Source organism: Carassius auratus, chromosome 18 (assembly GCF_003368295.1).
Source record: "Carassius auratus strain Wakin chromosome 18, ASM336829v1, whole genome shotgun sequence".
NCBI classification, from domain to species: Eukaryota; Metazoa; Chordata; class Actinopteri; order Cypriniformes; family Cyprinidae; genus Carassius; species Carassius auratus.
The window spans coordinates 10418628-10435303 of record NC_039260.1 but is presented as its reverse complement, the minus strand read 5'-3'; the positions used below and the strand labels follow the sequence as shown (position 1 = coordinate 10435303).

At 35.0% G+C, this 16676-nt stretch overlaps 2 protein-coding genes across 2 annotated transcripts in view; both read left to right on the top strand.

Annotated features, from left to right (window-relative positions):
- The first annotated feature begins 3567 nt into the window (after window positions 1–3567).
- LOC113118419 (C-factor) lies at window positions 3568–7473 on the top strand. Its single transcript, XM_026287565.1, has 6 exons — window positions 3568–4007; window positions 5718–5772; window positions 6036–6223; window positions 6561–6725; window positions 6840–6950; window positions 7052–7473. The coding sequence occupies exons 1-6, from the start codon at window positions 3861–3863 to the stop codon at window positions 7163–7165; spliced, it is 780 nt and encodes a 259-aa protein (XP_026143350.1). The 5' UTR covers window positions 3568–3860; the 3' UTR covers window positions 7166–7473.
- A 720-nt stretch (window positions 7474–8193) lies between these two features.
- LOC113118417 (rho family-interacting cell polarization regulator 1-like) overlaps window positions 8194–16676 on the top strand; it is a 65664-nt gene continuing 57181 nt past the window's right edge. Inside the window, exon 1 of the mRNA XM_026287559.1 lies at window positions 8194–8808. The gene's annotated coding sequence lies outside the window, so the exon portion shown is untranslated. The remainder of the gene's footprint in view (window positions 8809–16676) is intronic.

Here is a 16676-nt window from a genome sequence, read left to right as displayed (position 1 = left end):
GTTTTTTCATTAAGAGCATCACATCAGTGGAATTCAACACCACAATCAATTAGAGAATGTATATCATTTCACGCATTAAGAAATGGCTTTTACATTAGTTTATATATCTTAATGAGCTGCTTTTTGTTATTTTTTTTAATACACATTTCTTTATTTTTTATTGTTAGTTTGTATAATTTGTTTGATTTTTGGTTGAATTTCGTTGATGTTTTTTCCACAAACCCGATTCCAAAAAAGTTGGGACACTGTACAAATGGTGAATAAAAACAGAATTCAATGTGAAAGTTTCACATTTTATTCAGAATACAACATAGATGACATATCAAATGTTTCAACTGAAAACAATTATAATTTTAGGGGGTAAAAAGTAGATTTTTGATTTCTTTGATTTCTGATTTTTGATGATCACATCTCAAAAAAGTTGGGGACAAAGCCATGTTTACCACTGTGTGGCATCCCATCTTTTTAGAACGGTTTGAAAAATGTCTATGGACGGAGGAGACAAGTTGCTCAAGTTTAAGAACAGGAATGTTGTCCCATTCTTGTCTAATACAGGTTTCTAGTTGCTCAACTGTCTTAGGTCTTCTTTGTTGCCTCTTCCTCTTTATGATGCGCCAAATGTTTTCTATGGGTGAAAGATCTGGACTGCAGGTGGGCCATTTCAGTACCCGGATCCTTTTCTACTCAGCCATGATGTTGTCATTGATTCAGTAAGTGGTCTGGCATTGTCATGTTGGAAAATGCAAGGTCTTCCCTGAAAGAGACGATGTCTGGATGGGAGCAAATGTTGTTCTTGAACTTGGATATAGCTTTCAGCATTGATGGTGCCTTTCCAGATGTGTAAGCTGCCCACGCCACTCGCACTCATGCAACCCCATACCATCAGAGATGCAGGCTTCTGAAAGGAGCGCTGATAACAACTTGGGTTGTCCTTGTCCTCTTTAGTCTGGATGACATTGCGTCCCAGTTTTCCAGTTTTCCAATTTTGATTCGGCTGACTACAGAACGGTTTTCCACTTCGCCACAGTCCATTTTAAATGAGCCTTGGCCCAGAGAAAATGCCTGCACCTCTGGATCATATTTAGATATGGCTTCTTTCTTGACCTATAGAGTTTTAGCCGGCAACGGCGAATGGCACGGTGGATTGTGTTCAACGAGAATGTTCTCTGGTAGGATTCCTTAGTCCACGTTGTGATTTCCATTACAGTAGAATTCCTCTATGTGATGCAGTGCCATCTAAGGGCCCGAACATCTCGGGCATCCAGTATGGTTTTTCGGCCTTGACCCTTACGCACTTGAGATTGTTCCAGATTCTCTGAATATTTGGATGATATTATGCACTGTAGATGATGATAACTTAAAACTCCTTGCAGTTGTTCTCTGAGAAACTCCTTTCTGCTATTTGTAGCTGCAGCATTGAGGGAATTGGTGATCCTTTGCCCAACTTGACTTCTGAGAGACACTGCCACTCAGAGAGGCTCTTTTTATTCCCAATCATGTTGCCAATTGACTTTATAAGTTGCAAATTGATCCTCCAGCTGTTTCTTACATGTGCATTTACCTTTTCCGGCCTCTTATTGCTACTTGTCCCAACTTTTTTGGAATGTTTAGCTCTCATGAAATCCAAAATGAGCCAATATTTGGCATGACATTTCAAAATGTCTCACTTTCCACATTTGATATGTTATCTATATTCTATTGTGAATAAAATATAAGTGTGATGAGTGGGGTGGGAACGGAGCGAGGCCGGTGGAGTGATTTGGAAATGAGCTACACCTGCACCACTCACCGGTCTCGAGTCCCACGGAGGAGATTGGTGAGTGGCACAGGTGTCGCTCATTTCCTTCTATCTTTGTAAACTCAGGAAATTAACTTGTTAAAAACTTGTTAAAGTTTACTGAAAAAGCTAATAGGAAATCCATTAAAAAAGGGTTACAAGATTATCCTTATTCCTTAGCACAATGGTTTGTTCCGATTTAGTTGTAATAGTTTATTTCAGTACATTTGTGGCATGTCAATACTTTGCTATATATCAAGATCTTATCTACATTTCCACTTTGCATCACATTTCATTTGTAACATTTCATTGCGACACCAAAACCAGTCCCATTTCTGTAGCTCTGGTGTAGATAAAAGGTGCAATGTAACACATTTTTTACATATCTGTAAGATAAACCCATGTAGGTCATGTTAAATTAATGCAGACATTCATAAAACCTCCTAAAATGTTTGTTTTTCTGCAGCTAGCACAGATCACAAGTATATGATAACAGTTTCCCAGCTTGGTTAGTTTTACAAAAATCTGATAATGAATTAATGACTGATACACCACCTTAAATTAGCATTATAACATTAATTATGTATTCTATCTCTTGATGTTGTAGCTGATCTGATCATGTGCATATAAAAGTTCTGTCTAATTCTTCAGAAGGCACTGTCTGATTCTATATCATAAAAAAAGGCTGCAAAGCTGATGGAGGTCAACCTGAAGAGAAAGGTCCTGAATTTGATCATCAATTCATGAATTCAATTATTTCTTGTTTATTTTTATAGTGCATTTCACAATGCGCATTGTTGCAAAGAAGCTTCATTTAAAATGAAAGTTTCTACATTATAATTAGGAGTAATTTATCAGTGTGATGATGTCTACAGTATATGGCAGAATTGTAAAGATACAGCATAGCAAAAAACTTGTAGCTACTGTAGTCAAACAGTATAGTGTACGTTTAACAGCTATAATTATATATTGTGATCAAACTTAAGGTAAGGAAAATGTATTCATTTTGTATGTTGGTTCAGGATTGGCATCTTCAACATAACTACATTTTTAGTAGACAATATCGTAAACACCATTCATATGGTTTACGTATTCCATCAACACAGGCCACCAAAGCTCCAAATATTTGAGAATAAAATGCATTTTTAAAAATCTATTTTATTCCTGTGATGGCAAAGCCAAATTTTCAGTAGCCATTACTCCAGTGTTACTTCAAAAATCATTCTAATATGAGAAACATTTTTAAAACCAAACTGACTGAATTTTTTAACATAGTTTATATTAAGGATATAATGATATTTTTGATATTTAGATATTCTGAAGGTGACTGGGGATGACAAGCATCTAAGAAAGAAAGTGGTTTGGCGTAGCAGTAGTAGTATACCACAGTGATTACTCAACATTTCTTATGTAGTTCAGCAGGATTCTTCCATTTAACATGTATTTCCTCGTCAGTCAGTGGATTTGTTTGTGGTTAATTCCAAAGAACAACTTGAAGATTTTAACAGCACAAGGTGGAATCATCAGTGTATTTTTTTTAATCTGTCACAATGTTTTATGAAATAAGTTTTGGAATTGATTTAGACAGACGTCCTCAATCTTTGTCTTTTTTTTATTTTTTTTTACATCTTTTATGCTCTGCTATCATTGCTGTGATTATGCCATCATACAATAATATAATAACAATATCTGCTCATTTAAGTATATAAAACTGTATAAGTATCTGAGTTAAAGTACTTTGTTGTTGGCCATAAATCAGATAGTCAAGTCAAATGCATGGTATTAGAATGACATTGAGAAGACACTTGAATTGTTACTCATTTATCCCAGCTTTCTACTGCACTAAGTTTTTTTATTTATTAAAATACCTTCTAAATGAGTAAATCTAAATGTAATGTAGATTAAATGTTCTCTGGGAGGGACTAACAGAAGTGTCATCAGTTGCAGTTGCGGTAAACATTCACAAACCTACAAGGAGTTAATAGACTTGTTCCTCCAAAACACTGATTACTCCCACACATCCAGTACTTCAGTACACACTAACATACATGCCTTCCATTGTAGACTGAGCTTCTGACTGATAATGGCCTCTAGAATATGTGACAGTGTTCTGGTGACTGGATCAAACCGTGGAATTGGACTTGAGTTGGTTCGACAGTTGGTTGATTCACCCTCGCCTCCAGTTCAGATCTTTGCTGGTTGTAGAGACCCAAGTGGACCAAGATCACAGGTAAGAAACCATGTTTCCAACACTATACAGAAAAGTTTAACTTGTTCACATGAGTACATTTGGCAAGCTATCTTACAAATATACTATTGTTCCTTGTCTATCATTTTTTTTTTATTTGAACTGAATTGAACTTTACTAATATACTTAATTATAATTGTATAATTAATTTACATAATTATACAATTCAGTTAATTTGTTATACAACTTGAAATGTTAGCTTAGTTAAAGTACTGCTCAGTTACATCATGGTATCAAAAAAAAAAAAAAGTTACTGTAAAGTGTTACTGTTATGTTTTCACTGTTGTCAATGCCATTTAGCATAAAGTTTTTGTTTGAATTCAGTAAATGTCAATGCACTATGTGCTATATGAAAAAATAATGTTTGAACTTTGTGTTACGGGTCCTGGGTCATGCGGATCACGTAGACAGATGACTAAAAAGAAAGTGTGGTTATCAGGAGAAACAAGAAGGACAGGCAGTTTTAGTGGCTTTCCTCATTTGCAGCTCATCAGCGTCTTTAAAAAAAAATTTCTGTCATATTAACAGTATAAAATAAATTATCTGCAATGCCCTTCTCAAAAAGACAATTTAGTTCAATCTCATAATATCGCAAATAATTTTCATTACTTTTTGTTTACAACAATAAACATTTGTTTACAACAATAAATATTTAGATATTTGTTTCCTGTATTTTACTCTTATGTTATAAAACGCAGTTAATCATAATTCCTTTATAATTATCAGCATTTGTAAATTACACTTTAAAATCCAAAGCCCTCGTGTTTTCTGTAGTAACAGTTTCTATTTGACCATTTGAATCTCTGTCAACTCATTCGTCATCATTACACAATTGCGGTGTCTTTGTAATTGTAAACGTCATGAATGACACAAGTTATCAGCATATTTCCGTTAACACGACCATTTCTCTATAACGGTACGTTTACAATTTCTGAGTGTCTTTTGTGTAAATTATCCCATTTTGAGGTAAATTGTCTCACTTTTGTATTTACAATTAGATCGTTTGCCGAAATCATAAGACCATCCATCCGTTGCTCTATCAGGTGAACTCTCAAAAAACTAATCTCGATTAATTTAAGATTTATTTTATCACAAACAAGCTGTTTGACTACAAACACCTTCGAAATGTGAGCGTGCATGTTTTGACACGGATATTGGCTTATTGTTTTACTCTTGTGAACACATACCTGAGTTTTCAGGAGAAACAAAAAGGACAAGCAATTTTAGTGGCTTTCCTCAGTCACAGCTCAATAGCGTCTGGACTTTGGACTGAGTAAACACAGCGCATCACTATGACAACCTCGTACTTCCACTCCACCTATCAGCTGAAACTACTTTGTTTCAAACTCAGCATTTAACGTTGATGAATAAACAAAACGACTCGGTGTATAAAACTGACTTCCTTTTTTTCTGTTTCACAAAATATAATAAATAATTGTAAAAAAAAAAATAATAATCACAAAACAGACATCACCACTGTGATTACCCATGAGTGTTATCACATTTTGTACCATCTGTACTAGTCCAGTTTTACAAAGACAGCATAGATGACTCATTGTGCCATTGAAACTTGTTGGGCAACTCTGCTGTTTTTATGTGCTGCATTTAAAAGTTGAATTTTGAATAGTAACGTGTCTCTAAGATGTGTCATTGTATGAAAACGTGTATTTCTGGAAACTGCTTGTCTTCTAGGCTCTCCAGGAACTAGCTCAGAAGCACCGGGATGTGATCACGGTTGTCCAGCTTGGTAGGATATTTGCTGTGATTATGTGGTTGAGTCATGTTCATTAGGACTGTCTCTACCTTAAATGAAAGGATTAGTTCACCCAAAAAATTATATTTGCTGAAAATGTACTTGCTGAAGATGTAGATAAGTTTGTTTCTTCATCAAAATAGATTTTGAGAATTTTAGCATTACATCATTTGCTTAGATTATTCAACTGCAGAGGATCCATTGATGAAAACACCCAACACATTTTCTAAATGTTGGTTTACCTAATTTGTCAACAGACACAACTAGTCTTACTAGTATTGCAGAGGCCTCAAAACTGGTGGAAACCAAGCTGAAGGGCAGAGGTCTGAATTTGATCATCAACAATGCTGGTGTGAACGTCCCAGGATCCCTAGCTGAGACAGGAATACAGGAGATGGTGGATGTGTACACAACCAATGTTGTAGGCCCTATGCTCATCGTAAAGGTGGCTGAACCTTCAACACTGCAACAAATGATTGTCTTACTTGGTATTTCTGTCTTGTTTTCCATTACAAATATATATAAAAAAGTGTGACTTAAGACATGATGTCTTTTGAAGAATGTATAAAAATTTAATGTATGCTTTTTTTTAACAGATTTCCTTTTCTTCAGAAAACAAGACTTGAAATTATTTTGCTCCTTCTTGATTTAGAAATTTGATATTTGTACTGGAAAACAAGACAAAAATACTGAGTAAGAAAACTTTTCTTGCTGTGAAATGTTGTGTATCATTATTGTGTAGCATTTTCCCTGTATAGTAAATGACGTTAATTCATTTTCAGGATTTCCATCCCCTCCTGTGCAAGGCAGCAGCTCAGTTTCCTCATCAAACAAACATGTCTTGCAAAAGGTCAGCTATCATCAATGTCTCCACACTGCTGTCATCCATCACCAGATGCCCTGAGAATTTCTCTGTGTCTCCAATGTACCCCTATCGGGTCAGCAAGGTACCAGTGCTTCTAAAGCCCTATACTGTACCACAAGTATTATTAACCATATACTTTATTTTACTCATAAATTACTATTAAAACTATTAGATCTTGAATTTTTCTTTACCTCAGGCAGCACTGAACATGTTAACTCGCTGCTTGGCAGAAGATTTAAAAAAAGATGGCATTCTTGTTATGTCTCTCCATCCAGGATGGGTCCAGACAGAAATGGGAGGCCCAAAGGTAATACAAAGGGCTTACTACAAATGTGTTTTTACATTAATGTCAGTGGTTTACTTTCTTTGGCATCCTCACATTTGTCATTTTTCTCGTGGCACCGTCAGGCTCCCCTGACGACAGCTGAGAGCATCAGCGGTCTGATAAAAGTCATTGCAAGCTGCACCGAGAAAGACAGTGGAACTCTTTTAGACTGGGAAGGCAAAAACATCCCTTGGTGATTCCGCCACTCATCTTTTGTGTCTTTACACATCTCAAGTTTGATGTACTTCCACGTCTTTGTCTGTGGTTTGTCTGAGAAAAATGTTTCTAGCAGCTATAAGACATGGTATTTATTTACAGGTTCACAAAGTTTGTAATACAACAATGAAAAATCATATTGTGAAGATCTCATATAAAAACATGAAAACAGGTTTTGTTTGCCTTTTCCCCAATTTATATTTGTATTGCAGACTTTTCAAATGAAATATTAGCAACTGTTACAAAATTAGACAATGGGTGGAATGGGTAAGTAAAGGAATATGATTGGTGAAAAACTTGATCGTCAATCATCCAAAACTAGATGGGTACAGTACGCCCTCTAGTGTTATAAATAGGCCTATACCATTTTTAGTGCAGTGGTTATTTACCTTTTTGACTCGAGTCTGAGGCCACCCTTTTTACATGACAATATTAAAAATCTCTTCGATTTAAACTGTTATGAACTTCTGCTACTTCTGTTGTTATATATAAAAAAATGAACTAAAAATATCATGCCAGTATTTTCATTTGTAGTAGATTAGGATTATGCTACTAAAATGATTTTAAGATTATTTGACCACCCTGTTGAGAACCACTGGTTGAGTAACTTGTAGCCTACGTAACATGTCATTACTAAAGTAATATATATATATATATATATATATATATATATATATATATATATATATATATATATATATATATACATACACACACACACACACACACACACACACACACACACACACTCCCACCGAAACAAAGGTTGATCAATGATAGCCATTCAAATGCTAGAAGACTTCCAGAAGAAGCAGTGGCCAACCCTATTGAATTGTTCTGTTAGATTTAGGTTCAGTTGATTTAAGGATGAAGCTCATGATAACATGTCCTGGTCATTTCACCTTAAAATCAACAGTAAGAAATTATATATATATATATATATATATATATATATATATATACAGAATATTTAATTATAGATTCATTTGATTTGAAAAAATTGCATTATACCTGTACATAAAGAAAAGTATATGTCACCGGATATGTAATGTTTGTGACTTCTGTGAGATCCCCCTTAAAATCACATAGTTTGACAATATTATGCCGTGATAATATATATTTCTATATATTTTATATTCGCAAAACTGTAATTCTTCCAATAAAACAAAAGTGGTAAATCAATAATAAATGTGCAGATAAATATGATAATGTTTAAACGTACACTACTAAGATAACTGACAGTTTGTTTAACATGTTTAAAGGTGACCTTATCAATCAGTCGAACAGAATCGATCATACGAGGTTCCAGTGATTCATTGACAGTGGTCTGGTTGTGAGTTGTTATGTTGAGGAGATAACTGCCTGTTGATTTTTCATTAACTATCAGCTGCCTCATGGCGATACTTATCTAGTGCTGGGAAAACAAGGAAAGGAGGGTTTGTTTATTTTTTTTTCTCTCAGCTTTGAAAGTAAAAGAGGTGGGCATAAGCAGACGCCTCTGGACCGCGGGCCGCGCGTGCACGCTTCACTCGCTGCTCGTTACACACACTCTTTAGTTAACGTCACTTTTATGCTTAGTTCTTCACACGGGATTTAGTCGCTTGGAAATACCAGTACTCCTCAGGTAGGAACCTCATAGTGGATAAATACCATGTAAAGTGGATAAATTAGAGAGCATGTTTTAATTTGAGAGAGTATGTTTGAATAATTATGGCATGTTTTGAGTAACTACAAAAGCAACAACTAAATTTTGTATTATTTCTTTGGAAATATTTGCTCGTTTTGACGTGAGGCCGCTGTGCGAGTTCATTTCCCATCGTTAATCATTAGTCGCTTGGAGAGCAGTTTTGCGCCAGTCTGGGATATTCCCGATATTCCCACCTGATTCAAACAGAGGTTGTCATGGAAACCGAGAGTTTGTTTCCTTTCTAGTAAGGAGGGTCTGACTGCTTGCTTGTGAGAAGAAGTCGGAAAGGAAACTTTGTAGTAGGGGGCAAGTAGCTGGGTTCTGGACTATTAAGACCTTTCTTAATAAACTGTTATGTTTTTATTACCTTAGATTGAGCTATTTCTATCTACATCTATCTTGCTCATGTGAAATAATGAAATGCTTTAAAAAAAAAACTTTGAATTGAATTGAATTTTTGTTAGTTGAATTTTCTGATGTGTTTGACACTTTTCAATATTGCAGTATTCTGTAAATGAGTACATCTGAATGGTTTACGAATGGGTGTTCTTCAACTATGGACACTTTGGACCTCCGGATGCTCTTAAACATTTTTTCACACTATTTTAATTTCTGTGCTAACAATCATTGTATATATAAATGAATCACAGGAGAATTCTGTAATTTTTGTCTGCAAGTTTTCAACGACATTGTCATTTCACCACATCTCATGTAAGATGATGGACGTGACATTTCAAATAATTCTAATAAAATTTAAATCAAATGTCTCAAACTATTTGTTTAGCTAAGGCTAATTTCATGGCCAGCATTTAATGTATCCGAAATACACTCAATTAAATATTTTTAACTGTTCTAGGTGTTGATTTCTTGCATAACTTGATCAAATTTAGGCTTGATTGGAAATGATGGACAGTACAATTATTTGTAAACAAGGTCTACAATGCCTTTAAAAATAGGTACAATGGGGTGAATATTGAAATGGTTGATGTTTGTTGTTTATTTATTTTTTGTTTGTTTTGATCACAGATTAGAAACACAATAACACATAAACATTTATATCATTTTATAATTTACATTCATATTTATATTATATTTAAATGAATTTTACAAAAAAGGCATTTGAAAAGTAGCAAAATAAAAATGTTAAAGACAGTAAAATGTTTCTCACATTGCATTGCCTCCATGATCATGATTTAGTGCCTTGACAGAAAGTGAAATGCGGCAGCTGATGTGCCATGTTACACTCTTATCACTTATGAAAGAATGTTTTCACAGAAATGAACATTCCAGAACAAGTCATCACCATCATGTTTTTGTTCTGTTTTGGCTCAGTTCTTCTTTGAGGGGTTGAGAATTGTATTTAGATGACTCCATTTATAGAACAGATTGGTACTAATTAAATAGAACAACTATTTACTGCAATCTGAAATGTAGACTTTAACCATGCAACATAAACTTCAGTTCTACCCCTCTAACTCTGATGGGCTTTCTCAGTCGGCTTATACAATGCAATCAGCAGAAGCAAAGATTTACATGCAAAGAATCAAACAAAATATTATGTACATTTGCAAATAAAATCATTGGTTATAAAGTATTAACAGAATGCATTACCACAAATACATTTATTTGCTTTAATGTTTAATTGAGAAAACAGCTGACTCACTCAACACTCAACAAAATGAGAGGAAAACAGTTATTTTCTCTCTCTGTTGATCAAGCATAACAGAAGGAAGTGCTTTTGCCCTGGGGAATAGCTTTCTATGTCTATACACATACACACTCACTATAGTAACAAGAGCTGTTTTCTGTGCCTTGATGTTACAGAAAAGCACACTGTCAATGCTGCAGTATTTTACATTGTTTTACAGCACATCTACATTAAAACTATGTCTCCTTCATTTACTGCAGAGCCCTGTGCTAGTGTTGCATGTCAGTGTTTTTGGCAGCTGTTCGCACAGGTCCTCTCTTTGACCTCAGTCTTGTAGTGGTCAGCAGAAATCAAACAGCCGTGAGAGGGGAAGAAACCAGGGACATGTCATTTTACATGTAGACACATGGCTTGAACTGTGTTTTACTCTCTAAAGCTAAAGTACTTTTTTTTTTCAGTTTGTTGATCTCACGGTTTCTAGTTTCCTCAGTCTCTGTTGTCTGTCACACGTCTGCTCTCTGCTTGCTTTTTATCTCTATTACAGTCCCAAAGATTCCATTGACTCACACTTTAAAGCAATAGTTTGCTCACTATATAACTATGTGTTGTAAACTTTAAAGACTCTTTACACATTAAAACGCATCTTAAAAGCACCGTAAAAGTAATCGCAATATGTTTCAATTCTGCTAAAGCAACAAAATAGCTTAGATTTTAACACTTAAAATGGGGAACAAATCCTAGAAAGTTAGAAAACATATTTTTTTTTAATGTCCCTTTAGTATGATTTCTTATCTTCATTAAAGATTATATGGTTAAATTAAAGAACACACATGGATCTTAAAGTACTGATCACATTTGCAAACAGTAATTTGCAGTTAAACACCATTGAAATACTGATCAGATTTCCAAAGGTTGTTTGAGTTAAAAGGAATTACAGGAATGCACAAATAGTCTGTACAAATATGCACAAAAGAATACACACACAAAACTGGTGCTGCATTACAGGTTTTTTTTTTACTCATTAAGCTCGTACAGAATACAGATAATAAAGCTTAGTTGTGCAGTTTTTATGCTTCATCAACATGATCTTTTAGCCAAGTCAAGTGCTGTTTTTTAGAACATAAAAACTGATTAAGGATAGTTTAATTGCTATATAAATCATGCAGTAAAACAAATGCTGAAAATGCAGTCCTGTCACCCAAAAATTTTAATTTGCTTAAAATTTATTCACCCAGACCATCCAAAATGATTTTTTTTTAAGTAATTACATTACTTGCTCAGTTGCTCACCAAAACTTGCTCACCAATGAATTCACTGTAGTGAATGGGTGCCGTGTGAATGAGAGTTCAAAATGCTGATGAAAGCATTGGTGATGGCCACAGCCTAAATCTTATCATCCTTTTCAGTGGTCTTATGGGAAATTATTGGTCATGGACACTAAGCCACATAATTAATATGAATTGAGCCCTATATTTAGTGATTCACTTTGTTCTTGTCCACAGGAAAACATGTATTTAATCACATTTATTTAATTTAACCACACAATTCTGTACTATAAAGCATTCAACCAGGCTTATACAAACAATGATGAAATGCTATAATTTTTGTATACAGTGTAACTTCATTCAGTCCAAAACCAACAGTTCTGTTTATAATACTGCTCCTTAATTTCTTTAAAAAGGAAGAACAAAGTTGTAGGTATTGTAAGTGTGAAAAATCTTCTTGACATTTTGCTTCTCACTTGCACATTTTGACCCCTCTGAAATGGATAGATAATATTCAAAAATGGAACGCAGAGAAGTGATGCATTCCTGATTGATTCCCATCAAAAAAAGCAAATAAAAAGAAGACAGTTAATAATATTTATATAAAATTAATTCTCTTACACACAATCAGTTGCAACTAATGTTTGCAGGAAAGTCCCCAAGGTGTGGTTGAGATAGTGTGATGGTAAGAGGAGGAAGCGTGTATTGGTGCGGATGTACAGGGTGACAGATCGAGGCGTTGAGGTCACACAAGCTTGTGATGCAATTCTTCCTTCCACATAAACTCACAGAAGCTGCCAACATGATAGAAAACTCATTGCAAACATAAATATTGCTTATTTATGTATCAGTAGTCATGAACTTTAGATTATCAGTTAACATATAAACCAACCAGGAATGATGCTCTACATCATTTCAGGAACTAATTTGGTCAAAAGATTTTATACATCTCTAAATTTCAAAACACACTTTGCCAGGAATAGTTAGTCATTGCTTGTTCTTGTAAAACCAGTCAATAAAACATTACCCTCCAACTTTTTTCAAGAAAGACTGAATTATGACCTTAGAACAAAGGGAGCAGAGACCAGTTTCTTGGGGATAAAAATATCCCACCCCATCATTTGTTTTCACCGTTTTCACCCCCTGAACACTAGTTGTTCTGTTCAATATACACCCTTAAGCGCTCGCATGTCTGACTTTGATAGGAGACATATGAATCAGAATAAAGCTCTGAGTGATATGTGCAGTACAAAGACAGGAAATGTTTGGTCATCTTTCCCTCTGCCCTGCTCTGTTTTTAAATGTCTATGTTGGCCTGATGCTTCCTGATAAAAGGACAGGGTGGACACTGAATAAACGCAGAAGCTTGGTTCCATTTCAGTATGCTGCTGATAATATAACCATTTCTTGAAGGCCTTGTTCAGTACTGCATTAGTGCTACAAATAAAAATAATGAAATGTTGTATGCTGTTTGTTAGATGTTTGTAAGTATGTTCTTATTCCAGTGAGAAGACTCTGTAACCATCTCTCTCTCTCTCTCTCTCTCTCTCTCTCTCTCTCTCTCTCTCTGTTATCATAATGCATGTATTGTCCAGTGGAGGGCAGTGTTGGATTATGATTCTGAATTACATCATGCTCAGTTGCTGCTATTGTAGGATGGAGTCATAACCATCATATTTGTCATAGCCACTGCCCCCCCATCCCCCCCCCCGTTTATGTTGTTCTTCCACACACACACACACACAAATTGTAAAACATTTATTAACAGATTTGTGTACAGTAGTCCACCTCATTGCACAGGACAATCTGTCCTGTTTTACTTTTATTTTCCTAGAGAGCCTGATTTAGTAATAATATCCGGCCTGTATGCAATTCTCCCTACTTCTGTCAGAATCAGATAAAAGCAATTACTATGTCACGTTACACATCACGTGGGGTCCTAGACAAGCTCAGCTCAGCTGTTTACATGTGTGATGTAAGTGGAAAGAGAAGCAATCAGGATAAAACGCATCTTTCGTAAATGAAAACAACTACAACAACACAACACCTGCCAACACAAATGGAGGCTTTGTGGAAAGGAGTGAGACATTCTATTGTGGGTAGAGAAAGATAACACTCATCGCCTGCTGCCTGCAGGGAAAACCTCACTCTCTTTTTCTATCCCTGGTTCTCGCTTCCTGGGAGAAAATGATCTGCTGCTTGCTTCACATGTTCATTTATTTAATTTATTAATGTGTGTTGTATTATATTATATTATACAGTGATTATAGGATATTATGATATTTTTTTTGTATCCATTCAACTCATAAAAAATAATCTTTGAACACATTTAAATAGGGTTCAGTAAAAACAGGAATTTCCACAAATTTTGTTTAATTTTATGTAGCTGACAAAGACATTGATTTTTTGAAGTTTATCAATGAAAGATGAATGAACTGTATTTAAATATACATACACATTTGTTTGCTTTTTGTTTATGTATTCATTAATTACTTTTTTAAGGAAACATTTTTTTTCTGATCAAATACAAGTTTTACAATTCAACAGATATAAAGCCTAGTAAAGCTGGCTGTTAAAATGTACACTCTGCATTGAAGATGAGACATGCTGCATCTGCAGTTTGTTTTGGCAGCTTCTTTCAATACATGGCTATGAGTGCAGCCAGAGAAATGACAAACATAGGCTTTATTGGGCATTACAGCTCACAGTGAATAGGAAACACCTCAGCACTAGGAAACAGTCCTAAAATAAAGGAAAAAATACAAATGCATTCTTTGTGTAACCTTCCCTGTTTACTGTTGTTGACTAGGCAGAACTGCGTTATTTGTTAGTTGTTTTAGGGCCTGGTTGATGGGACACTTGTAATGTCATAGAAGCTGCTCTATATGCAAAGGGTGAAAAAGTGCAAATGTCACTTCACATGGTGGCTGCAGGAATGAAATTAATTTCCTTTAGCTTCACATAGACTGTGTTCTTGCATTAGAAAATACAAGGTGCAACAGAGCAAAACACATTTTTTGTTCCAAGTTTTGACATTTAAAATTGATTTGAAAGCCTTATTTAAATCCTAATACAAGCTGAAAACACTTTTAATATATATCATATTAATATATATTAAATAACCACCCTTTAATAAAAAAAAAAGCTTTGTGCACAAGACAGTCATAATTTAGGTTTATAAGATTATTTAAATTTTGTTTAATGTTTATTTTAATTTCCATTTAGAATTAAATACTACATGTAAAATGTACTGCTTTAGCAAAATATCAAGCAGAAAAGTGGAATCTCAGAACAAATTTCACCACTTTTGATATTTGTTATATTATTTAAAGATACTGATTCATTTTTAATTGTCACTTAAGTGTCCAGATAGCTTCGGTCCCCACTGCTGTCTTTGCATATTAAATTTAGAATGGCAGAAAGTATTTTAACATCAAAAAATGTTACACACTTCAGCTTTAATTTGCACCAGGGAAGAGTTAAAGTTAAATTTTTATACAGAAGATCTCTTGTGCTTCATTCTTTCCCTTTCTCGTTTGCTTTTTCTCTTTCCTGCTCTTCAGAATAAATTCAACCAAGTGGGTCAACTCATGCAAAAGACACAATGTGCATGAGCTCATTGCCAGCCATGTTCTTGCATCCCCAATGCAGGCTTTGCATTCACTCGTCACTTTCTCTTTCACTTCTGCCTTCACTGCTCTTTATCCACCCCCCTCTACCTCTCTTTTTCATTACCCTCACTTTTCTCGGGATAACAGACACTCAGCAGTTTTTCACTCCTATCAATAGGAGCATTAAAATGAGCCTGAGTAAGAAACCTTTTGTTGGAGCTTAATTACGGGCCTGGATCTGGACATTGGCTGTAATCCACACGCCCCCCAACACCGGACACTATCTGTGTCCAACTGTGTTTCCTCAAACTGTGGCTGAGAGGGTACTAAAATGTAAAATTAGCTGTATCTAACGAAATATACACTTCTCAGTCTCTAAATGTTTACGTGCTCACCACTCACACACAGGCCGGGTCACACGAGATGACATCACTCACACTTCCTCTCCGCCTGCTGAGCAGCGTGCCCAGGGGAAAGGACCAATCAGCATATTATTATGACCCGGTTGCCAGGGTCCCACCCTGCTTTAATCTATAAGGAATTTAGGCCGGAAAGTCAGATTAACTGGACTGAAGGGGTCAAAGATTCACCCCCTGGGTCTTGTGTCCTGCCTGAAGGTCTCAGAAGTGGTGGGTGTTGGCCATTTAGAGAGGCATTTATAGCCTGAAATAAACTTCTCAGTGTAAAGAAATTGTCTATGACAACTGATTTTTACTTTTATTATTATTAAAGAAGTCAAATTATGTATTTTTATTAAATGAGGCTCCACTACTCCTCAAAAGTTTGAAATAATATCTATTTTTAAATGTTTTTGAGTGAAGTCTCATGCTCAACAAAGCTGCATTTATTTGATTCAAAATAAATAGTAAAAACAGTAAATGTGATTACAAATGGAAAGAACTCTCATTTATTTAAATTGAAAGTGATATCTGAAGCATCATGTGACACTGAAGACTGGAGTAATGGCTACTGAAATTCAGCGTTACCATCACAGGAATACATTTCTTTTTCGAATGTAGTGAAATAGAAAACAATTATTTTAAATTGTATTAATATTTCACAATATCCATGTTTCTATTGCATTAAATAAGTCCAGCCTTGGTGAGCATAACAGATTTATTTTAGCAACATAAAAAAATCTTTATTATTCCAAATGTTTGTGCACAAACCTGTCAGAATTAAGGTTTACATGGTAGTTTATTGATATGGTACATGACATCCACTTTTTATGTCTGGAGTACTCTTAATTAGAATTGTGTAGTCTTAATGACTCACTGCATT

What these genes read in the sequence shown, in the direction of transcription:
- LOC113118419 (XM_026287565.1), top strand. Translation starts at nt 3,861, where the DNA reads ATGGCCTCTAGAATATGTGACAGTGTTCTGGTGACTGGATCAAACCGT. An exon ending in GCCCTATGCTCATCGTAAAG is followed by an intron (nt 6,224 to 6,560) that starts GTGGCTGAACCT and finishes ATTCATTTTCAG; the next exon opens with GATTTCCATCCCCTCCTGTG. An exon ending in ACCCCTATCGGGTCAGCAAG is followed by an intron (nt 6,726 to 6,839) that starts GTACCAGTGCTT and finishes TCTTTACCTCAG; the next exon opens with GCAGCACTGAACATGTTAAC.